The sequence below is a fragment of the Rattus norvegicus genome, chromosome 19 (genome assembly GCF_021556685.1).
Source record: "Rattus norvegicus strain SHRSP/BbbUtx chromosome 19, alternate assembly SHRSP_T2T, whole genome shotgun sequence".
Lineage (NCBI taxonomy): Eukaryota > Metazoa > Chordata > Mammalia > Rodentia > Muridae > Rattus > Rattus norvegicus.
Window position 1 is genome coordinate 29,815,001 of NC_141552.1, and position 25,905 is coordinate 29,840,905.

At 45.6% G+C, this 25,905-nt stretch overlaps 1 protein-coding gene across 3 annotated transcripts in view; it reads right to left on the reverse strand.

The window, feature by feature from the left end:
* Fto (FTO, alpha-ketoglutarate dependent dioxygenase) overlaps nucleotides 1–25,905 on the reverse strand; it is a 407,615-nt gene that overhangs the window by 7,979 nt on the left and 373,731 nt on the right. For 2 of the 3 annotated variants that reach the window (XM_087594053.1, XM_087594057.1), the window contains one exon: nucleotides 20,267–20,674. The exons of the other annotated variant lie outside the window; for it this stretch is intronic. In XM_087594053.1, coding sequence (XP_087450179.1) covers nucleotides 20,524–20,674 — 151 coding nt within the window. In that variant the 3' untranslated portion in view covers nucleotides 20,267–20,523. Of the gene's footprint in view, nucleotides 1–20,266; nucleotides 20,675–25,905 lie in introns of those variants that run through there. 3 annotated transcript variants of the gene reach the window in all.

Here is a 25,905-nt window from a genome sequence, read left to right on the forward strand (position 1 = left end):
TTTCACAGGTTCTTTTTTTTTTTTTCCCCGAAGCTGGGGACCGAACCCAGGGCCTTGCGCTTGCTAGGCAAGCATTCTACCACTGAGCTAAATCCCCAACCCCTCACAGGTTCTTTAGGTCAGAAATTTGATTACGCAAAAAATAGTGTGGTATTGGTTCAGGAATTTCTCTTGAGGTAACAAGCCCGAGGTCAGCCAGGGGGACGTGACCAGTCATGTGACCACTTGACTGAAATTGGATGCTCTATTTCCAAGGTGGTATGTTCATATGACTATTGGTAGGAGACCTCAGTTCCTCACCACGGGGACTTCCCCCGAGGGAGCTTGAGTGGCCTCACGGTATAGCATGGTGGCTGGCTTCTCAAAACCAAGTGTCCCAACGAGAAACGAAGTGGAAGCCACAGGGCCTCAGAAGTCCCACAGAATCATTCGATCAAAATCTCTTATTTTTCTTTTGCGGTGACAGAATTCAAATAGCCTAGTCCTCATAAGTGTTACGTACACTCTGAGCTAGGTCTCCAGACCTAGATGTTTGATATGAGAGGGGGCTCTTCAAGGGTATGAACACGAGGAAGTGGGGGTCACTGGAGGTCAGTAACTAATATTGCAAATGGAAGGCATTGTGCACTATCTGTGTCGCTACCCCAGCTCTCTGTATCCTCCCATCTCTTCACCTAAGCCGCAGATGGCCCACCTTTCAGCATCCCCGAGGTTTCTTTGTCCGTATTCACAGATGGCTCCGTCACCAGAGCAGCACACAACGTACCTTCTGCACTGAAGGCTTGAGAGACTCTGGGCCGCACCCTCTGCTGTGTCATTCTGGTCTCTCTATCATTGTGTTGGTCCTAAACGCAGTGCCCTAAATGTCCCTCACTGCAGCGTTTACCTTCCTAGCTGCCCCATTATTAAAATTAGCTGTGTGCCTTTGGAGAGCTTCCCAAACCTCTCTGAGGTTATCATTCTTCTGCTATAAACTGTGGATGGCCAGGTACCTGTTCCCTCCCCCGAGAGTTTCTTTTTCCAGAGATTTTATTAATTCATGGGTATGAGTGGTCTGTATGTATGTGTGTATGTATGTATGTGTGCGTGTATGTATGTATGCATATCGTGTGCATGCCTGTTGCTCACTGGGGTCAGAAGAGGGTACCAGATCCTCTGGGCCTAGACTGACAGATGTTGTAAACTGCCATGTGGGGGCTAAGAATGGAATCAGAGTCCTCTGCAAGAGCAACGTGAGTCCTTAACCATTGAGCCATCTCCCAAGCCTCAGGCCTGCCAAGCGGAAGGAGGAGAAGGTGAGCTTACGTGTGACAAGCACTTTGGACAGTCCAAGGCATGGAGGACGTACCAGCAACATTCCCTCTGTGCTGTCTTATGAGCACTGTGTTCTCCTGGACTAAGAGGTTTTGTTTTTCCAAAACATTTCCTCTCAGAGATCCCAAGACCTGTGTGCAGAAGACGCTGTTCAGGCTGAGCCCCACCCCCACCCCTTCTTCATTTGGTTGCCTGACATGGCTCTGGTCAGAGCTTCACTGTTGTGGCCTCACCAAACCCCTTCATGAGCATCAGAGGAAGTGAGACAAAGCTTTTCTGAGCAACTGGAGCCACATTTTCTCGAAGAGAGACCTGGTGCTGCCAGGAAATAAAGCTACAAAGACAGGGCACGGGAGTCAGGGCCTCAGAGGGAAGGTTGTGTGCAGCGATGACAGTCAGCCGCAACTTGGTTTTATTATGGGTGTACACACACACACACACACACACACACACAGACATACACACACAGACACACACAAACACACACATACACACACACAGACACACACAAACACACACATACACACACACAGACACACACGCACACACACACAGACACACACGCACACACACAGACACACACAAACACACACATACACACACACTCACACACAGACACACACGCACACACACAGACACACACACACACGCACACACACAGACACACACAAACACACACATACACACACTCACACATAGACACACACACAGACACACACAGACACACAGACATACACACACAGACACACACACAAACACACACAGACACACACTCACACACAGACACACACACAGACACACACAGACACACACACACAGACACACACACAGACACACACACAGACACACACATACATACACACTCACACACAGACACACACAGACACACACACAGACACACACAAACACATACACACAGACACACACAAACAAATACACACAGACACACACAAACAAATACACACAGACACACACACAAATACATACACACACATACACATACACACATACACACACAGACACACACATACACACACACAAAAATACACACACAGACACACAAACACAAACACACTCACAGACACACACTCACAAACACACACACAGACACACAGACACAAACACACACAGACACAAACACACACAGACACAAACACACACATACACACAGACACACAAACACACACATACACACACAAACACACACATACACACACTCACACACAGACACACACACAGACACACACAAACACACACATACACACACTCACAGACACACACGCACACACACAGACACACACACGCACACACACACAGACACACACAAACACACACATACACACACACTCACAGACACACACGCACACACACATACACACACACTCACACACAGACACACGCGCACACACAGACACACACACACGCACACACACACAGACACACACAAACACACACATACACACACACTCACACATAGACACACACACACAGACACACACAGACACACATACATACACACACACAGACACACACACAAACACACACATACACACACTCACACACAGACACACACAGACACACAGACACACACACACATACACACACACTCACACACAGACACACACAGACACACACACAGACACACACAAACACATACACACAGACACACACAAACACACACAGACACACACACAAATACATACACACACATACACATACACACAGACACACACTCACACACAGACACACACAGACACACACAAACATACACACACAGACACACAAACACAAACACACTCACAGACACACACACAGACACAAACACACACATACACACAGACACACAAACACACATACACACACTTACACACAGACACACACACATACACACACATGCACACACACATACGCACACACTCACATACAGACACACATACACACACACTCACATACAGACACACATACACACACAGACACACACACATACACACACATACACACACAAACACACACATACATACACAAACACACATACACACACATACACACAGACACACACATACACACACATGCACACACACATACACACACTCACATACAGACACACATACACACACAGACACACACACTCACATACAGTCACACATACACACACAGACACACACACACTCACACAGACACACAGACACACAGACACACACACACACACACACACACACACAGAGAAAGAGAGAAATTGAAAGAAGACCTTGAAGACAGACATTACTGACTGAACAGAGCATGTTACAACAGCTAAGGTCTCAAGAAGAAACAGAGGTGATGCTGCTGGGAAACTTAAAACGTTTAAAAGCAGCTACATGTAAGGGAACTAGTTAAAATCCAGGTAAGACACATATGTGGAATTGCTGACCATCTTGTCTGTCTATCCGAGAAGCTGGGAGGTTTCTAATTTCCAGTTTCCAGCAGACACACAAACAAACAGGAAAACGTGGCCCATTCACTAGAACAAAAGTAATCTTTAGACTCTGGCTCAGAAGAAACAGACATCAGACTTACTAAGTGAAGACTTTAAAACAGGCCTTAAATATGCTCAAAAGACTAAAGGAAAATACAGGCAAGAGGTAAAGAAAATTAGGAAAATAATATGCAAAGACATTATAATGCTAACAAAGAGATGCAAATTATTTTTAAACAATGTGCCAATTTTAAAAATCATTTTACTATTATTTCATGTGTATGGGTGGTTGGGGACATGTATGTGTGCCACTTGCCTGTCTGGTGTCCATGGAAACCAGAAGCGGGTGTTGAGTCCTGGAACTGGAGTTAGAGAAGATTGTGAACCTGAGAATGTGGTTATTGGGAATGAACCTGGGTCCTCAGGAAGAACAACCAGCACTCTTAACCACTGAGCCATCTCTCTGGCCCACAAGTTATTTTTTTTTTTTTTTTGGTTCTTTTTTTTTCGGAGCTGGGGACCGAACCCAGGGCCTTGCGCTTCCTAGGTAAGCGCTCTACCACTGAGCTAAATCCCCAGCCCCCAAGTTATTTTTTTAAATGAACGAAATTTGCAGTCAAAAAGTAAATGAATCAAAACTTTCCCTGGAAGAATTCAACAGCTGACTCAGGCAGGCAGAAGAAATAACAGAACTGGTTGGGGATTTAGCTCAGTGGTAGAGCGCTTGCCTAGGAAGCTCAAGGCCCTGGGTTCGGTCCCCAGCTCTGAAAAAAAGAACCAAAAAAAAAAAAAAAAAGAAAAAGAAAAAAAGAAATAACAGAACTGAAACAAAAGCATTTTAAGTTACCAGATCTGTAGGGAAAAAAAAAAAAAAAGGTAAACAGAGCCCAGTGTGCTCATAGATACTTTCAAGAAAACTATGCATCATGGGGGTTCTAGAAAGAGACAGGGGCAGGGGGGAGGAACAGAGACATCATCCTAAAAGAATAATGGTCAAATTTCCTCAAATTTGCGGAAAAATATGAATTTAAACATCCAAAATCTTATTATCCAAATAGGCTACATGCATATTAATTCAAAAGCAAGACTCATGAGGATTTTTTTCTCTAAGCACATACTTGGATCTAGGACAACTTGGACTTGACTGAGCAATTAGCTGCAAGTATTTATCTTGGAACCAGAAATCTGCTTAGTGGAAGTGATTCTGTAAGACAGAACACGATGCAGCCGTTACGTGATGTCAGGGGTGTATGGACCATATAAGAGAGGAGGATCATAAATATCACTTGCAGCCTTGCTCTCATTACACATTTTAACATAGCTGGGAAGAGATTGCAACAAACTCAGGAAGCAAGCAAGACCCGAACAGATTAAGAATGAACTTTCTTCTTAATAAATGAGATTAGGAATTCCCCCCTTTCTTTTCGCTTCTGTGTAAAAGTTATGCCTTCTGTAATAACATCTTAAAATAGACTTAGAAACTAGTAACCTTCCAAGAAAGCATCAGAGAAAGACGTGAACTGAGGTGTATGAACAGTGGTCAGCATCCCGTGGCTCTTCTTCACTCAGGAGCCTGGTTCTCTTGTCCACCACCGACCTTGCGGAAGTTTCAGGGTGTTGTTCCTTCAGGTTTGTTAGCAGATCTAGGGATAATTTCTAGGCTGAGGTGAAATTTCATCATTCAGTTGACTCCCTAGTGACACTTCCTGCCAAGCCACACTAAACGTTTCTGCTTCGACATTAAACCTCCACAGGCATCTTACCAGCAAATGAGGAAGCTGCTTGTTCCCTCAGCACTCTTTCACTGGTCACAAGCACAGAACAAGCATTGGGATGACCAAACATCTACAGGAAGCTCAACTTTCCGGACTGATGCAATGGCTGGACCGGTAAGGGCATCCGCTGGCAAACCTGAGTTCAATTCCTGGGACCTACATGGACTGAGAATATCTCCTTAAGTTCTCCTGTGACCTCCACGTGTTTGCTGTAGTGTACACACACACACACACACACACACACACACACACACACACACACACACACACACAGTTTGTCAATCAATCAATCAGTCAATCACCCAGTGGCAAAGGAAAGCTCGACTTTCTTTTTTTTTTTTTTTTTTTTTTTTTTTTTTTTTTTTTATTAACTTGAGTATTTCTTATATACATTTCAAGTGTTATTCCCTTTCCCGGTTTCCGGACAAACATCACCCTCCCCCCTCCCCTTCCTTATGGGTGTTCCCCTCCCAAACCTCCCCCCATTGCCACCCTCCCCGCATAGTCTAGTTCACTGGGGGTTCAGTCTTAGCAGGACCCAGGGCTTCCCCTTCCACTGGTGCTCTTACTAGGATATTCATTGCTACCTATGGGGACAGAGTCCAGGGTCAGTCCATGTATAGCCTTTAGGTAGTGGCTTAGTCCCTGGAAGCTCTGGTTGCTTGACATTGTTGTACTTTTGGGGTCTCGAGCACCTTCAAGCTCTTCCAGTTCTTTCTCTGATTCCTTCAACGGGGGACCTATTCTCAGTTCAGTGGTTTGCTGCTGGCATTCGCCTCTGTATTTGCTGTATTCTGGCTGTGTCTCTCAGGAGCGATCTACATCCGGCTCCTGTCGGTCTGCACTTCTTTGCTTCATCCATTTTGTCTAATTGGGTGGCTGTATATGTATGGGCCACCTGTGGGGCAGGCTCTGAATGGGTGTTCCTTCAGTCTCTGTTTTAATCTTTGCCTCTTCCTTCCCTGCCAAGGGTATTCTTTTTCCTCATTTAAAGAAGGAGTGAAGCATTCACATTTTGATCATCCGTCTTGAGTTTCTTTTGTTCTAGGGATCTGGGTAATTCAAGCATTTGGGCTAATAGCCACTTATCAATGAGTGCATACCATGTATGTCTTTCTGTGAGTGGGTTAGCTCACTCAGGATGATATTTTCCAGTTCCAACCATTTGCCTACGAATTTCATAAACTCGTTGTTTTTGATAGCTGAGTAATATTCCATTGTGTAGATGTACCACATTTTCTGTATCCATTCCTCTGTTGAAGGGCATCTGGGTTCTTTCCAGTTTCTGGCTATTATAAATAAGGCTGCGATGAACATAGTGGAGCACGTGTCTCTTTTATATGTTGAGGCATCTTTTGGGTATATGCCCAAGAGAGGTATGGCTGGATCCTCAGGCAGTTCAATGTCCAATTTTCTGAGGAACCTCCAGACTGATTTCCAGAATGGTTTTACCAGTCTGCAATCCCACCAACAATGGAGGAGTGTTCCTCTTTCTCCACATCCTCGCCAGCATCTGCTGTCACCTGAGTTTTTGATCTTAGCCATTCTCACTGGTGTGAGGTGAAATCTCAGGGTTGTTTTGATTTGCATTTCCCTTATGACTAAAGATGTTGAACATTTCTTTAGGTGTTTCTCAGCCATTCGGCATTCCTCAGCTGTGAATTCTTTGTTTAGCTCTGAACCCCATTTTTTAATAGGGTTATTTGTTTCCCTGCGGTCTAACTTCTTGAGTTCTTTGTATATTTTGGATATAAGGCCTCTATCTGTTATAGGATTGGTAAAGATCTTTTCCCAATCTGTTGGTTGCCGTTTTGTCCTAACCACAGTGTCCTTTGCCTTACAGAAGCTTTGCAGTTTTATGAGATCCCATTTGTCGATTCTTGATCTTAGAGCATAAGCCATTGGTGTTTTGTTCAGGAAATTTTTTCCAGTGCCCATGTGTTCCAGATGCTTCCCTAGTTTTTCTTCTATTAGTTTGAGTGTGTCTGGTTTGATGTGGAGGTCCTTGATCCACTTGGACTTAAGCTTTGTACAGGGTGATAAGCATGGATCGATCTGCATTCTTCTACATGTTGCCCTCCAGTTGAACCAGCACCATTTGCTGAAAATGCTATCTTTTTTCCATTGGATGGTTTTGGCTCCTTTGTCAAAAATCAAGTGACCATAGGTGTGTGGGTTCATTTCTGGGTCTTCAATTCTATTCCATTGGTCTATCTGTCTGTCTCTGTACCAATACCATGCAGTTTTTATCACTATTGCTCTGTAATACTGCTTGAGTTCAGGGATAGTGATTCCCCCTGAAGTCCTCTTATTGTTGAGGATAGCTTTAGCTATCCTGGGTTTTTTGTTATTCCAGATGAATTTGCAAATTTTTCTGTCTAACTCTTTGAAGAATTGGATTGGTATTTTGATGGGGATTGCATTGAATCTGTAGATTGCTTTTGGTAAAATGGCCATTTTTACTATATTAATCCTGCCAATCCATGAGCATGGGAGATCTTTCCATCTTCTGAGGTCTTCTTCAATTTCTTTCCTCAGTGTCTTGAAGTTCTTATTGTACAGATCTTTTACTTGCTTGGTTAAAGTCACACCGAGGTACTTTATATTATTTGGGTCTATTATGAAGGGTGTCGTTTCCCTAATTTCTTTCTCGGCTTGTTTCTCTTTTGTATAGAGGAAGGCAACTGATTTATTTGAGTTAATTTTATACCCAGCCACTTTGCTGAAGTTGTTTATCAGCTTTAGTAGTTCTCTGGTGGAACTTTTGGGATCACTTAAATATACTATCATGTCGTCTGCAAATAGTGATATTTTGACCTCTTCTTTTCCGATCTGTATCCCCTTGATCTCCTTTTGTTGTCTGATTGCTCTGGCTAGAACTTCAAGAACTATATTGAATAAGTAGGGAGAGAGTGGGCAGCCTTGTCTAGTCCCTGATTTTAGTGGGATTGCTTCAAGTTTCTCTCCATTTAGTTTAATGTTAGCAACTGGTTTGCTGTATATGGCTTTTACTATGTTTAGGTATGGGCCTTGAATACCTATTCTTTCCAGGACTTTTATCATGAAGGGGTGTTGAATTTTGTCAAATGCTTTCTCAGCATCTAATGAAATGATCATGTGGTTCTGTTCTTTCAGTTTGTTTATATGATGGATCACGTTGATGGTTTTCCTTATATTAAACCATCCCTGCATGCCTGGGATGAAGCCTACTTGATCATGGTGGATGATTGTTTTGATGTGCTCTTGAATTCGGTTTGCCAGAATTTTATTGAGTATTTTTGCGTCGATATTCATAAGGGAAATTGGTCTGAAGTTCTCTTTCTTTGTTGGGTCTTTGTGTGGTTTAGGTATAAGAGTAATTGTGGCTTCATAGAAGGAATTCGGTAGGGCTCCATCTGTTTCAATTTTGTGGAATAGTTTGGATAATATTGGTATAAGGTCTTCTATGAAGGTTTGATAGAATTCTGCACTAAACCCGTCTGGACCTGGGCTCTTTTTGGTTGGGAGACCTTTAATGACTGCTTCTATTTCCTTAGGAGTTATGGGGTTGTTTAACTGGTTTATCTGTTCCTGATTTAACTTCGATACCTGGTATCTGTCTAGGAAATTGTCCATTTCCTGAAGATTTTCAAGTTTTGTTGAATATAGGTTTTTATAGTAAGATCTGATGATTTTTTGAATTTCCTCTGAATCTGTAGTTATGTCTCCCTTTTCATTTCTGATTTTGTTAATTTGGACGCACTCTCTGTGTCCTCTCGTTAGTCTGGCTAAGGGTTTATCTATCTTGTTGATTTTCTCAAAGAACCAACTTTTGGTTCTGTTGATTCTTTCTATGGTCCTTTTTGTTTCTACTTGGTTGATTTCAGCTCTGAGTTTGATTATTTCCTGCCTTCTACTCCTCCTGGGTGTGTTTGCTTCTTTTTGTTCTAGAGCTTTTAGGTGTGCTGTCAAGCTGCTGACATATGCTCTTTCCTGTTTCTTTCTGCAGGCACTCAGCGCTATGAGTTTTCCTCTTAGCACAGCTTTCATTGTGTCCCATAAGTTTGGGTATGTTGTATCTTCATTTTCATTAAATTCTAAAAAGTTTTTAATTTCTTTCTTTATTTCTTCCTTGACCAGGTTATCATTGAGTAGAGCATTGTTCAATTTCCACGTATATGTGGGCATTCTTCCCTTACTGTTATTGAAGACCAGTTTTAGGCCGTGGTGGTCCGATAGCACGCATGGGATTATTTCTATCTTTCTGTACCTGTTGAGGCCCGTTTTTTGACCAATTATATGGTCAATTTTGGAGAAAGTACCATGAGGAGGTGAGAAGAAGGTATATCCTTTTGCTTTAGGATAGAATGTTCTATAAATATCCGTTAAGTCCATTTGGCTCATGACTTCTCTTAGTCTGTCGACATCACTGTTTAATTTCTGTTTCCATGATCTGTCCATTGATGAGAGTGGGGTGTTGAAATCTCCCACTATTATTGTGTGAGGTGCAATGTGTGTTTTGAGCTTTAGTAAGGTTTCTTTTACATATGTAGGTGCCCTTGTATTTGGGGCATAGATATTTAGGATTGAGACTTCATCTTGGTGGATTTTTCCTTTGATGAATATGAAGTGTCCTTCCTTATCTTTTTTGATGACTTTTAGTTGAAAATTGATTTTATTTGATATTAGAATGGCTACTCCAGCTTTCTTCTTCTGACCATTTGCTTGGAAAATTGTTTTCCAGCCTTTCACTCTGAGGTAATGTCTGTCTTTGTCTCTGAGGTGTGTTTCCTGTAAGCAGCAGAATGCAGGGTCCTCGTTGCGTATCCAGTTTGTTAATCTATGTCTTTTTATTGGGGAGTTGAGGCCATTGATATTGAGAGATATTAAGGAATAGTGATTATTGCTTTCCGTTATATTCATATTTGGAAGTGAGGTTATGATTGTGTGCTTTCATTCTCTTTGTTTTGTTGCCAAGATGATTAGTTTCTTGCTTCTAGGGTATAGCTTGCCTCCTTATGTTGGGCTTTACCCTTTATTATCCTTTGTAGTGCTGGATTTGTAGAAAGATATTGTGTAAATTTGGTTTTGTCATGGAATATCTTGGTTTCTCCATCTATGTTAATTGAGAGTTTTGCAGGATACAGTAACCTGGGCTGGCATTTGTGTTCTCTTAGGGTCTGTATGACATCTGTCCAGGATCTTCTGGCCTTCATAGTTTCTGGCGAAAAGTCTGGTGTGATTCTGATAGGTCTGCCTTTATATGTTACTTGACCTTTTTCCCTTACTGCTTTTAATATTCTTTCTTTATTTTGTGCGTTTGGTGTTTTGACAATTATGTGACGGGAGGTGTTTCTTTTCTGGTCCAATCTATTTGGAGTTCTGTAGGCTTCTTGTATGCCTATGGGTATCTCTTTTTTTAGGTTAGGGAAGTTTTCTTCTATGATTTTGTTGAAGATATTTACTGGTCCTTTGAGCTGGGAGTCTTCACTCTCTTCTATACCTATTATCCTTAGGTTTGATCTTCTCATTGAGTCCTGGATTTCCTGTATGTTTTGGACCAGTAGCTTTTTCCGCTTTACATTATCTTTGACAGTTGAGTCAGTGATTTCTATGGAATCTTCTGCTCCCGAGATTCTCTCTTCCATCTCTTGAATTCTGTTGGTGAAAAGCTCGACTTTCTTAATTCTGAGTCTGTCAAAGTGTCTTGGTGATTTTCCCCCTTAATTTCCGGAATTTCATCGTTCGCCATTTCTTCCAAGGAGCGATTGGAACTTAGATACAAGCAGGAACTATAAGCCAGCCTCCCCAGTTTTGCAAAATCCAAATGCAAAAGTCATAAGATAAAATGGACGGTGCTCATTATCTGGCCCTGAGTGTTTCACAAGGTTGAGGCCCTGACATAGAGTTCTTCTTGATGCAGCCAGACACAGATGCTGTGTGAAGCGAAGTTTACTTCTTAGGATTGCAGGCCAAGCTGTTTCCAACCCAGAGAAGCTGCTGGCGCTGTGACCTTTGACCTATGCAAATATGCAAGGATGAAGTTTTTGCTAGGGAAGGGTTTCAGATGGATAAACTTGGTGCACTGGCTGCTGTTAAAATCAGGACAAGTCTTGGGCAGTGGACATATCTCAGAAGTAGTGTTTGCCTTGTAGATGTGAGGTGAGGGTTTGTTCCTCAGAGCTACCAAAATAGAGGAGTAAATCTTACCACAACTCCAGGAGTGCTTTGCCATTGAGAATCAAAATTCCATGCCACGGGAGAGCCACGAGTACACAAGAGATGCCAAATCAATGACACCATTAGCTTGGGTCAGGCATACGGTTCAAGTCCTTTTCTGCCACAGACTCTAAATTTTCCAGAGGCTCCAGTAGCTCCAGATAGGGAAGAACCAATCCCAGCAACAGCAGGGAGGAGATTTGCCCTGGGCCCCAAGTCCTTCTAGAAAACTGTTCATTCTGCAGGAAGCAAAAGCCAACTGGTAGGCCTGTGGCCAACCGAGTGACACCGAGAGACTGGGGGTGAGGAAAGAAGTGAGTATATGGGGACAGAATGCAGTCACACACAAAGTAAAGCCAGAGGAATGACCATCTCTGAGCAATGGACTCCACTTCTATGACCCAGGAGTACACCCAAGCAATGGACTCCACTGTGGCAAGGGCGAAGTTTTTTTGTTTTTTGGGGGGGGGGTTCTTTGTTTTGTTGTTTTGTTTTTGTTTTTTGGGGTGTTTTTATTTGTTTGTTTGTTTGTTTGTTTGTTTTTGCTATCTCTTCCCATTCCCCATCTTGTCCAAACCCCTCTCACAGACACATTCCAGACCATCTCATTATTAAATATCAACAGAAATTTGCTAGTTCACAGTCTGCAAAATGAGACACTGAAGCTTCAGGGTCAGGAAGCACGTCTGGGACGCTCTCAAGGACCTTAGTGTCCGTACTTTCGATGCTGTCCTCTCCCGGTGCCTGCGTCCATCCCACCCACTTTCTGATCTTACTCGTTTTTGAAGGAGTGGAGCAGAGTCTCTCGAGGAGGACTTGCCCCTTGGAGGAGTCAGACTGTGAACCTGACGGTTCTTTGGGTTGGGTGTGATAAGCACAGAAGGAAGACGCCAGCTCACATAATCGAACGTTAGAGATCTAGTTCTTAATGGCTTCAGGCATGGCTGGATCAGGCTCTGATGTTAGTCTCAGCCCCTCTTCTTCTCCACACCCGAACTCTGTTTGCACTGGATCACTTTGATTTTTCAGGCACGGTCTTTCCCTGCGATGTGCCTGGAAGTTCTAAAAGCGAGGAGTGTCTACCTAAAAGGAAAGCATCCTAAACTCACCCCTAAACATTCACACAAGTCCCAGTACCAATGGCTGTGGTCAGAGTGATGGGATAGTGGCCCACACCGGGAGACAAATGGAATCTATTGGTAAGGAAGATTTGTCCTCCCAGGGAGACTGGAATCCTCTGCAGCAGGAGACCAAGGATGGCTAGGCACAAACGCCAGCCGCTGCACACACCTTCCTCTTTGAAAGAAGGAAAATCAAGAAAAAAGGAGCTCCAGATGCCCAGGCAGACACTGAGGGCAGAATGCCCTCAAGCACTGCCACAATGCTGGCCTGGAGAGGTGAAATGGAAGGATGCAGGATCAAAGATCCCAACAGTTTAGGGTTATGTGAAGATTTATTTATTTGGTTTTGCTGTTTGTTTGTTTGTTTATTCCTAGGAAACTAAGCTCTTAGGACTTCCGGAAGGGAACATGGCCAACTGAAATCCACAGGGGGAAAGGAAACATGGGGCACCAGAGGGACAGGTGAGGAATTGGGAAGCTAGCCTTTCCTTCTTAAACGCTTAACGAAATGTTTGAGACCTAAGACAAAATTTACTCACTGGCACTGAACTATGAGAAGAAAAACACAGCACAGAAACTAATGGCGTTTAATTGAATGTCAGAATGCCTGGGGATCGTCATAGTTTATCAGGTGCATGGATGGCTCTGCTTACTATGCCTCCCCAATTCCCATTACACTGGGAAGTAATTGTAACAGTAAATACTGCTCCTTTTGCAGGCTTCCAAAGTTCACTGATGGTCACTGGGGGGTGGGGGTGGGGAGGAGCAGTCTTAGCATTGCATGCAGACGTACCCATAGCCAGATCAAAGCCAAAAGGATTCCTTAAAACCTTCCCAACCGCCATACTGAAAACCAGAGGCAGGTGTACCACCGTTGAGAAGGAGAGCTTTGAGAGTCGGGGTACCTGGATCTCTGTGGACACATTGGAGCCAGGAGGCCACAGCCACAGGCCACCATCCCCCAGTCAGTTCCTTCTTCCCAGCGCCTTCTTGGCTGAGCCCCCACCCCTCTTTTAAACCTCTATCGTGGCAACCGCCCCAGGGCCAGACCCCTAATTACCGGCTTCTTCTAAGTGCCAGGGGGGAAAAAAAAGCCTTCACCAACCCTGCCCCCTCCCCAGCACAGGCCCAGGGGGTCAGGCAGGTTCAAAAGGTGAAATAAATGAATCTTTACACATTATAAGGGCCCAAGCAACATTCTCTGTGGCATTAGGGCCCTGAAACAGCAGCAAGTAAAAGCAGGTGTGTTGGGCGCCCTGTCAGCTAACAACACTGATAAGCCCGCCGTGCCTGGTTCTGCTTCATTTCAAACAGACTGCTACAGAAAGGAGGGGAAAGCCGGAGCAGAAATAATTGCTGGAGCTTCCAGTGAGCAGAGGGAGCCTGCAGGCAGAGATCAGCGGGCCTGATTTCACCCCCCTCCCTTTATTTCTATAACCTTAAATGTTCTGCTATTATAGAAGTCATCATGTCAGCTCTCCCCGGCCTCTCCGGCTGCCCATTTTCAAATTGTATCAATTGGTAAGGCTTTTGGGCTGAGGGATTTCCATCTTGATTTCTGGTTTCTAGGCTTTAAAGATAAAGCGACTCCCCCCACCCAACCCCAATCTGATTCATCAGGATATGCTGTCCTGAGCATGCGTCTAGATCAGATCCCCCCACCCCTATGAACTGCCTAGAAACCAGGCAAGGCGTGGGTGGATCTTTCTTTCTGTTTATTTTTTTTCTCTCCCTCCTTCCAAATGACTGGTAATAAAGCAAATAATACTTGCTACAGAGCTTCTGTTGACGTAACTAAAGGGGAGTCTGAGATTTTGTCCTTCCTGGGGATGGGGTCGTTTATTGGTTTGTGACCTTGGGCCTTTCAACCAGGAAAATCAGGTGTGCTTGCCTCATGTGGGCCTGTTCGAGCAAACACTTACGTGCTTTACTTTGCATTGTTTGAGACATTGTCTCACCATACTGCCCAGGCTGGTCTTGAACTCGTAATCCTCCTGCCTCAGCCTCCATAATGCTTTGCACTATGTAGAACAGACAGTTGACAGGCAAAGTGTAGGAAGGTCTGGGAAACAGGTTTTGTTGCCCTTTCATAGCCAAGGGTGACAGTAAAAAGCACACTAAAGAGACACATTCACGGGCCTTTGGCAGGCACACAGGGGTGATCAGGCAAACCAGAGGAACGTGAGCAGACTGGCTTGTGTAACTGCCTAGGAATTCGTCACCCAGAGACTTGGTCATGTTAAAAAGGAAAAGGAAGACGCACCATCATCCATTGGGCTCACCAGGGCATCTGGCAGTCACCAAGGACGTCCACAATAAGTCAGAAAAGTGACTAAGCCATACACAGAGAGAGACTCCTGTGCCAACACCAACTCTCTTTGGGGTAGGTGGGAGCGGCTGGAGGTGAGTTAGAGACGAGAAAAAGCATGAGGAAGAGTGGGGACCATGGGTCAGAGATGGGCTATGTGGCCAAGCGCAGGTAGAAATCAACCAGACACCTGCACTACCACTGAGGACTTGGGGGTGGAGGTGGGAGTGAGAGGAGAAGGAGTATGAGACCCCATCTACAGGGAAGAGCACAAAGATGGCAGCCGGTCCCCTCAGTCCCTTCCTTAATTCCTTCTAGTTAATGTAAGTGTACAGGAGGGGAAGGGAGGGAGAAGTGGGAGAGAAAGAGAGAGAGAGAGAGAGAGAGAGAGAGAGAGAGAGAGAGAGAGAGAGAGAGAGAAGAAATGCTAATTGAGCCAGGGACACTGACAGATCTAACAGAAAGTGTCTTCATTGGGAAATTGCCATCTGAAGCCTCCTTGTTCCTTCAGAAACCAGGAGGAGAGAGAGAGTCAGAGGGAGCCTGACAGGAAGTGAGGATTCGAGACTTCAAACACAAACATTATGAGAAACAAGCAACATCTGCAAACAGTAAGTACTTATTTATATTTTATGGAGTGTGTGCTTGGGATTCTGACAGGTTTTTAAACAGAGACCATATTAAGCCCATTCAAAGGCGAGAATGTCCCTTTTAAAAATGCATTACCCCGCTGCTCGGGCAGGCAGGCTGGCTGCTGGCCTCAGGTGAGCCCTGACCCCTGCCGACCTGGTCTAACAAAACACACATGCAGGTTTGCAAGGGGGGGCCGTTTAGTGCTTCTCTCTCAAGGTCATCTCAGGCGGGTGCTGGAAGGTTAGTATGCAGCTAGCTTTTCCCTCGGCTGACAGAGGCGCTTTGAACTTTTCCCTTCTGAACAAATAGGAAAGGGAACCTCAAGGAAACGAATGCCGAGAATCTGAGGGGAGAAGCCTTCCACAGCCGAATAAGCTGTAAATAAATAAGTAAATAAATAAATAAGTGGCCATCCTTGTCCCCAACAAATGAAAGACGCCCCTCCTAGGTTTCCAGGGGCTTTGTGCATTTGCTGCATGTGAGAAACTTTAAAATAAAAACAACAGAATAAACCTTCTCTTTCTTCCCCCCTCCGAAGGATGAACCCTTTATTTTTGACAACAAATCCGAGATGGCTGGCAGGTACCGTGTGCTCTGTTCCATGAAATATTTAGTAAAGCAGTAACGACTCCCTGGACAGCTTAAGAAAACCACGATTATATTCAGAGAGAAAGCCATGAGCAAACAGAGCGGGCAAAACACAAAGGAAGATAAGGGAGGAGCTTTCAACAGGACTTCCTGTCCAATAAGGCAACCAGGCTTGATCCATATGTTTTGAGAAAAATCAAAGTGTCAGAACTATCCAAAATGTCAATAGCTCCGGTAAGGAATATTGTCTAACATTTTCTATTACACCGTTCAAGAATTTGCCTCGCAGCACAATTTGGAAGAAAAAACTCTTTCATTTCAAAAACCCTCAAAGAAAAAGAAGGAAGGAGGAGGTGGGAAGAGGCGAACAAGGCTCGTTTGAGGGGGGTGTAACATGATCGCGCTCCGGGCTCCCAACCGTCCTGAAAGCGGGCTGATGAAAGTGGCTCTCCTCCACACCTCTCTGGAGTTCTCTCCTTTCTTTCCAGACACTCTTACTGAGGCACTTCCTGGACAGTGGAGTAGAACGGAGCAGGCTTCGTTCATCGGGCAACCTGAGGCGCAAGCCCTCGGCAGGCTTAATATTGTGCTGAGTAAATGACTTAAGGGATGAGCGAAGGAAGATTCCACTCATCTCGCTGGATGCCGGGTACCCGATCGCGGGGTGACCCACTTCGGAAAGGCCTTGCAAGGCAGCAGAGGGACTCCCCGTGCGAACAATCTGCCGCTGCTTTGGCAAAATGTAAACAAAACCCACCCCGCTTTCCCCCTGGGACCGGCCTGGCCTGTATCTGGTTTGACAGAACTTTCTGGCTGTGCTGCTTCTGATTGCCTCTGCCACATCCTGGAAATTCTAGAGGGACAGACCATGCAGGAGCTGCTGTCTGTGCCTGGTGGAATCCTAAACAGAATGAAACAGGCCCCCAACAATCAATATCACCGGCAAATTAATCTCCGAAAATAAACTGGTGTGCATGTCAAGGCTGTTCCAAGTCCCCAGAATAATTGTGTCAAGGAAGTTGAGGTCTTCGCACCAATTCTGTGGCATTTTTTTTTCCTCCTGAGCAGTGGCAGCAGCATTTGAGGAGGCAGGGACGAGGCTCAGAGAGTCAGTGTCGTCGTCGTCGTCCCCCCCCCCCCCCGTGACCTTGACCTCCATCATTGCTTAAGACTCCGAATGTTAAGTCATCCACCCTTCTGACGGGAAGAGAGAGGAGGCAGTAGTTGTCTATGCTGCCCGAACTCAGAAATCATTGGAAGTTCACTCTCAGCAATATATTGATTCTCAATATCAGAATTTGGGTTCGTTTGCCTTTAAGGAACAGAAAGGGCACAGGGTATTTTTGTGACTTCCCCAAAATTCCTAAAGTTGTTTGAAAGGAGGCCAAAGGAAAGTGCTCTACACCAATATGGACCCCTATATACTGTCTGATGAACACCACCCCCACAGGCAGCCTTCTGCTGTGAAGTCTCTGGCCCCTCCCCTCTCCTGCCATCCAGCTCTGAGGGATTAGCATGTGGAAAGCAGTGGGAGACCAGCTATTGGGCTGAGATTCTGTTCCCACTGATCTGGGGTCCGAGCCACCTGGGAATCTCAGAGGAAAGATTCTTCCCCACCCCAGGAGCAGTACGTCGTGTAGGAGGCAGGAATCAGGAGTCACCAGAGTATAGTTGTCATTAGTATGTAAATTTTAAAAGCTCGGTCAAAAATATCAATACCTCCCACTTAATTTATTACTATATAAAGATGGATGGCGTCGAAGCATATCATCGATTTTCAGAGCTCTTAAAAAAATGGTGAGGAAGAAAATAGTCAAAGACAACACAAAACGCCGTGTCTCCAAATTAATCACGGTGCTTTTTAAACACACACACACACACACACACACACACACACACACACACACACACACACACGCAAATGCACTGTACAGCAGCCTGCATGGTTCAATCTTATTTGATTGCCTTTTCTGAAAATGGAGCAATGGCGCGGGGCATTTATGTAAAGAGCTCTCCCTTGGAATGGATTAGCCGGAGCAGGGTAGCATTTTTACTGTATCGACAGCAGACTCTTAGACAGCCACACGCCAGCCTGGCTCTTGAGAGGAAATCGAAGTGGATGCACTCCTTTGGCAGAGCCAGGGAGGTTAACCTGTCAGTCCCCAGTCCTCAGGCTGCCTGGCGTTCACTGGCCAGCCGGAAGCCAGGCTGACTCCTCTCAGTCTTTGAAGCAGTAACGTTGTCATCCTCCTGTTTATGGAAGGGTTAGAAGAGATACTCGTGATCGTGGAACCCATAAGCAGTTTCATCACCGTGTCCTGGAAAAAACCCGTAACCTGGGAATTCCATGTGTGTCTGAAATGACGAGGAAATCAGGGGCCTGATCATTCCCTGTGCTGCTAAAGGGTCACTTCCCTGCACTTGACATTTTGAGATGTTTGCATTTATATGGAGGGGGGCTGGAGAGAAGAGATTTTTGAAGAGGTGTGGGGGGGGGAGAAAACAATAAAGGTGCAGTTGGTGAGAAAATCTCCCACCTCAGTGCTTGCTCTGCCTGGTTTTTGTTTGGATTCTCGAGTGTTTTGGCTCTGTGTCTTTTGAATAAACAGCCACCCGGTTAAAAGCAGACGAATGAAAAAACATTGGGGTGAAGCAGATGCAGCCTGGAGAAACACTGCAAATTCTTACACTTCCTAGAGCACCCAAAGAGGAAAAATACTTGTATTCCATAGCAGTAAACCCAAGATATCTGTCTCCTCTTCCCAGAGTTCCGGGTCCTACCTCAAACCTCCTCAAGAGATGGTGGAATGATGGGCAATGGCTGTGGGTTTGCCATGGTCTCTGTGGAAACTTCTCTTCTTATAAAGATGTGCCGCCTGTCATCAGCCTACGAGCCACAAGCAACTCTTCAGCTTCATTACACCGGAAATATGCAGCTGGAGGATGCCTTCTGCCCTGAGAACAGGGTTCCTGCCATCAGACCGAAGCCTCTGAATCGCCCAACCACTTCCACTGTAGTGAGCAGTAGCATACCTTCCTCCTTGCTTTGTTTATGAAAACGTGCATCAACTTACTGGATGTCTTCTTGCTATAATTGGATTTAATTCATTATCTTTCCTTTCAATAAAATCACGGGAAAACACAGGGCTGTAAAAGTGCAGGCTAATTGCTTATGGAAATTCAGGGGCCGTCGTTGGTATAAATTTACCCCTCACGAGGAAGACACAGTTGTGTCATTATCATAGAATTTTACAACAATATGTAATTATAGAGAGGGGCAGGTATCATTAGCGAGCCTTTCCACAAAGCAGGTAGCATTCCTGGTTGAATATTTACAGCTACACAAACAGCCAGTAATAATGAGTTTTCTCAGCCACACATTACAGAGCATCTAACAAATATTCCGCCAAGTGGTCATTATCACTCCAGCAAGCGCTGCTTGGCCTTGCCTGCAAGGTTGCTTCTGCAGAGTCTGCAAGACAGGAATCCGGGCTGACGAGCCTTGCAGCCTTGCAGTGGTAATGAAAACAAGTGGTATGGAAGCAAGGGCTCTCTCTCCCTCTGCAGAGAGCCGCAGTTAAAGCTGCATAGTTAGAGATTTAGAGATGACATCAGCCTAGAGTCCTATGCTTGGGCAACAGCAAAACTTGTCCCCCCCTTTTCTCTTCCTCCCTTCCTTCCTTCTTATTTATTTATTTATTTATTTATTTATTGCTGTTGTTGTTTGTTTGTTTCTTTTTCTATCTGAAGGAAACCTGCGGCAAGACCGCAAAATGCTGAAAGTTGCCCACAGCACAAGGGACTCGGCCAAACAAGTCCACTGAGGGTCACCCAGGTCTGCAGCCGTTGCACAAAATAAAATCAATGCAGGCTCACTCTGGGCAAACACCCTCTGTGGCTCTTTATTACCAAATGATATGAACTTTGACCCAACCTGAACAAAATTTAATATTTTTTCTCCCAAATATTTAAAAAAAAATTCATTCCGGGGCCTCCGCGAGGAGTCAGAGAGTCTGCGAGTTGTAATTTGACATCTGAATTATTCCGAGGTTAATACGGCAAGCTATTCACAAGCTTATTTGGAGACGTGTCAATCAAGATATCACTTGTGCGGAGAAGATGGTCTCGGGCTTAGGAGAGCAGATAGCTTTCAGGGAAGCACAAAATAAAAAGGAAGGCGGGCTCTGATGAATGTGTTACGTCTTCATTCCGCACAATGACATTTTTCTTCTTCCTGAAAGAGCTGAGAGAGCCTGTCTCGGGGGCGTGCCTTTTTCCACACCTGTGGGGGGAAAAACGTTTTAACGTTTATTAAAAATGATAACCTTAAACAATAAACGTGGGATCGAAACTCGCCTCAGCTAATTTCAACGCTCTGATTAAGATTTTAAGCAACGCTTCCAAATTAGACTGTCAGGCCGCCGTCCTCAAGGCTGGGCCGGGGTTCTGATCCTGTGCTGGGTTGCAGAAGCAAGCAGCCTTTCGGGTCTGACTGCGAGCCTGGCTGGTGCTGCTGATAGTCCTTCCATTCATTTCCCCTGAATTGGGGGTGATTCAATTAGCCCTGATTGTCCGGGGAGCTGCAGCCCAAAATAAAACGGCTGGCTCCCATAGCCTCTTCCTTACAGAGTTCCCAGCTGACAAATAACAATGTTAATTACCCATTGTTATGATCTGAAAAGACATTCGCATTTTAATTATGCAAATTCGGAGCCATTTTGTTCAGATAAGCAAAAACTAAGCAGGCTAGTTTGTCCAAGGATGGCTGCCTCCCTGTTTGGAATCTCCCCAGCTTGTGCGGATCTGTCAAGCAAGAGTGGACTTCATCTTTGGGCATCTCAGGGGTAACTTCTTTCTCAAGGGACAAAGAATAGGACGCTGTCTTCAACATTCTGTTTCTCTGAGCATCATTCACAGAAAGCTGTGACGGCCAGTTTGCTTGGCAGTGGCTGCTATCTTGGGGGCGTCTATGATGAATGACTGGGCGTTCGGCAAGCAAATATCTCTCGCTTTTATACCTGTGAGAGCCAGAGACTCACCGAACATAAATCACAGCGTGAGTCTCCCACAGACTCTTCCAATATGCTGGAAGCCACTCTGCTACCAAAATTCTATTTAGAAAAATCCTATAGACAACAACAACAACAACGAAATCAAAATGGTCTTCGAAGGCTTTGGAAGAGAGAGTTGGCATGCAGAGGAGGTCAGAGGGCAGCCTTGGCAGACAGGGTCTCTGTCGTTGGTCTTTACGTATGCCAGCTCGGATCGCCTTGCAGAAGCTACCCTCCCTGTCTTCCATCTCGATGTGGGACCCATACCTGGCTTCCTACGGAGATTGTCTCTTCTTCCTTGTTAATCGATGTCCACTATGGGCAGCATCATTTCCTAGGCTGAGCCCTAAAGCGTTTAAGAGTGAAGCAAGCTCACTGAGCACAAGCAGTTGCTGGAGATCCTGCCTTGACTTTCCTGAAGTGATGGCCCATGACCCACAATTGTGAGCCAAATAATCCCCCCTCTCTCTCTTGTGCCCCCCCTTTTAAATCAAGGTATTTTATCACAGCAACAGAAATGAAGTGAGGAACTGTTGCTACAAGGAAATTGTTTAGTTACACATGTGTGTTAGGAACTGTGCCTTTCTGGACCCATGATCTCATAGGCACTAGTATGTTTACAGTACATTAATGAGAACGAACAAACTCACTTCCACAGAGATGGTCTAAAATACAAACCAGGTCTTGTTTCTTGGTTATTTAAAAAAAAAAAAAAAACCCTTCAGAAGCTTCCGGAAAGAATCCAAGGTCCTTATCTAGCTCTGGATTCTGCTGCTGGCTCCATCTGTAGCTCTGTCAGTCGCTGGGTTCTAGGGACCAGCCATTTGAAAGTGTTGGTGTTCCTTAGTTGTGACCTCTTTACCTTCATGGCTATGCTTACGCTGTTCCTTCCGACTGGATCTACTCTTCCCTTGTCTCTCAGCTCACCTCTCTGACGTCTATTTAAGTCGTTCTCCAGGGAGCCATCCCGAGTCCCGTGGGATGGAGTCAGGGGACCCATTGAATTATGGGTCATTTGTTCATTCATTCACTTGTGCCATCCAATCATGAGATCCAATAATAAGCAAGCTCTCTCCTCAGAGCACATCTACTATCCCCCTACCCATCCCTGGTCCAGAGGTATTTGATCTATAAGCATCTATAAAAGACAACAGAACACTGCACACAATGCTCCAAGTCTCTCTCTCTCTCTCCCCCTCCCTCTCTCTCTCTCTCCCCCTCCCTCTCTCTCTCTCTCTCTCCCTCTCTCACGTGCGCACACACATGCTCGTACACACACACACACACACACACACACACACACACACACAGAGGAAAGCATCCCCCAGCCAGCAGGAGGTGGGGTCTTTCACCCAAACCTCCACCTACGTGCTGGACCCTTCCTGTCTGTCCCAGGGGAGATGGCTTGGCTCAGCCATAGTTACCAGTTAGGCCAGGCATTTGCTCAGGGATCATGAGCCCTTCAGTACAGAATTACCTTGTGTCCAAAGCCATCAGCACTGGGAACAGCCTGCCAAATATTTGCTGAGAGTCCCTAACCTTTACCTTCCCTCCCACAGCCCCACAGGGAAGCCAGATGAGCTGGGCAGTGGCAGTTGAATGGCAGGTCAAGGCTCTTCCCCTCCTCCTCTCTCCCCACCGGTGTCTGGAATGAAGGCTTGGCTGCAAGGCCAGCGCCTTGCCTAGTCACTCTTCATATTAAGCAGGAAGCCTGTGATGCTTTCCGTGTTGACTCTGCTAACACCATTAATGCCCTTGGTGCCATCACTTTAATTTGTGCTCTGCGAGCAAACGGCTGTCATTGGAGCCCCAACGGGAGGATATTGCTTATATTCTCAGGATGGAGAAACAGCAGCCTGACTTACAGGATGGCTGCTCATAGCCCTGGGCTCCAGGAACACCAGCCTGAGACTGTGCATCCGGAAAAAGGTGGGGTGTGGCCTGCGGTATTTCCTCAACCCCACTGACAAGACGAATCACTTAAAGAGTCCACAAGACTTACATAAGGTTGTCAGCACAAGGTCAATGCTAACCATTCATCAATGGGCCAAGTGAAGAGCTACCCAGAGCCTTAGGCAGTCGCCAGCCTTCGGTCTAGCCTGTCTGCAAGTTGAGGATGGAAAGAAAGAAAAGAAAGCCTTGTCTGGAAATGGGCATGAGGCAGGACGCTGCCTGTATGGCTTCCAGCTGACATCAGAGCCCCAACAAATAGCCTTGTGACGCCTGATGGACTGGGGACAGGTTTACTTAATGAAAAAGACATCCAGTTAAATATGCTATCAGTTAAATTTGAATTTCAAAGAGATAGCTTCGTCATGACGGGGTAGTATTCTATTATAAAGTTTATTTATCCATTTGTCTACTGATGGACAGGTGCTTGAGTTGTTTTAACCCACTGACCTTTATCTATTGAGCCGGGAGGACCATGAGTGTACACAGTTTTGTTTGGAAGCCTACATTCAATAGCTCTGAGTATATACCTAGGAGTGAAGCCGATGGGTCTCATGGTGACTCTATGTTCAATATCTTAAGGAGTTACCAAGCTGTTCTCCTCAGGGGCCATATCATTTTATCTTTACGAAAGGTCCCAAGCCCTTGAGACTTTGCAGATCTTAGAATGTGATGATAAGAGACAAATAGGGATAAAGAGGGCAGCGGAGTAATGTGACCAAGATACAGATATGGAAGAGAGACAGACAGAGGCATCAGAGATGGCCCCCAAGGCCTCTGGGTAACTCACTGCCAGGGGTAGTCGGAAGTAGGTCAGTTTGGGAGCTGACATGGCATGAGTTTGGGGCGTGTTGGTAAATTGATGGCATCTTCACTTTATCTGAAGCTCTGACCTCCAAGAAAGGGTAGATGTTAAAGAGAAGAAAGGAAGAAAAGGAAGAAGAGAAAGGAAAAAGGGAAAGAGGAAAGGTTGAAGAGAGGAGGGAAGGAGGGAAGGAGGGAGGGAGGGAGGGAGGGAGGGAGGGAGGGAGGGAGGGAAGGAGGGAGGGAGGGAGGGAGGGAAGAAAGTTGGCAGAAATTAAAAGAACAATAAAATAATCAGCTAAATGGAAAGACCTAGGACTTATGCACTTCTGTGAGATCAGAGAGGTTTGAGTGGACATCAACTAATTGGATTAATCAAGGTTGAAGGTGGGGAGCAGACAAGATAAAATGATGCCACATCCCCCAAATTCCAAAGTCGTGGAAAGAGTCCCATCATCACCTCCCAGAAGCTGGGGAGAGGCTCTCTGGGAACAAATAAAAGTAGGGGTTGGGGATTTAGCTCAGTGGTAGAGTGCTTACCTAGGAAGCGCAAGGCCCTGGGTTCGGTCCCCAGCTCCGAAAAAAAAGAACCAAAAAAAAAAAGTAAACGCACTGCTGAGGTCAGTGTCCCGGCTTTTTGTCACGTCACACCTGATGGAGACGTAGTTTGTGCGTCTGTGCTGAAGTGAGCAGAAGCGTCTTGAGGACATCATTAGGGATGGGAAGGACTCAGAGTTTCCTGGGGTCTTGCTTCCCTGCTGGGTAGGCAGGTGGTGCCCCTATGTGTGGGTGTTGCAGCCCCTGGGTGAGGCCCAATGGACCATGAGGAAGGTGCCCCAACCACTCTAATTGTGTGAGTGCCCATTTACCATGTGATACAAGATGGAGGGTCCTGGGGTTGGGGATTTAGCTCAGTGGTAGAGCGCTTGCCTAGGAAGCGCAAGGCCCTGGGTTCGGTCCCCAGCTCTGAAAAAAAGAACCAAAAAAAAAAAAAAAGATGGAGGGTCCTAGCAAGCTTGAGGAACCTCAGAAGGGGCCCAAAACAGGGCAATGGCAAATTCCCCATCTTTATGGAAGCCCCCTTGGGCGCTGGCAGTCTGGCACCTCCCCACAGTGACAAGGGGATGGTTGTCTACTCCAGAGCTCAAGTCAATTCCCCATTGGTCCAAAGGCTGCATAAAAAGCACTTGATACGGTAGATATGCACCTCGATGCTGATATCTGGAATCTGTTTCCAGGGTTGGTAACTCTACCTCCCTCACTCCCTCCTGGATCCCAGTTCTCACACCTATGGACCGAGGGGATCCAGACTTCCCATGGGTGCTTTAGGAGAACCCCATTGGATAGCGCGTTCATGTGTAGTGAGCACAACTGACATCTCCCTTCAGGGCACGAGAAGTGACTAAGTGACCGTAACATATGGAAAGAAGAGAGAAGAAAAGGGAGCTTACACTAAAGAGAAACAGCAGAACTGCCTCAGAGAGCACACAGCTCCCTCAGAAGGTCGGGAGGGTCTTAGGACCAAGAAAGGTAGTGAATCAACTGTCACTGACTCCCAAGTTTAGATCACCATCAGTGGGATTAAGGAAGGGGCAAAGGAGGGTATGTTGCGAAGTGATTCCAGCACCGATCCTGTGGCATTCAACTGTCCGCCCTATGTGTGGGGGTGGGGTGGGGAAGACTGAGAGCTGGAGTCTCATGGAGGAAA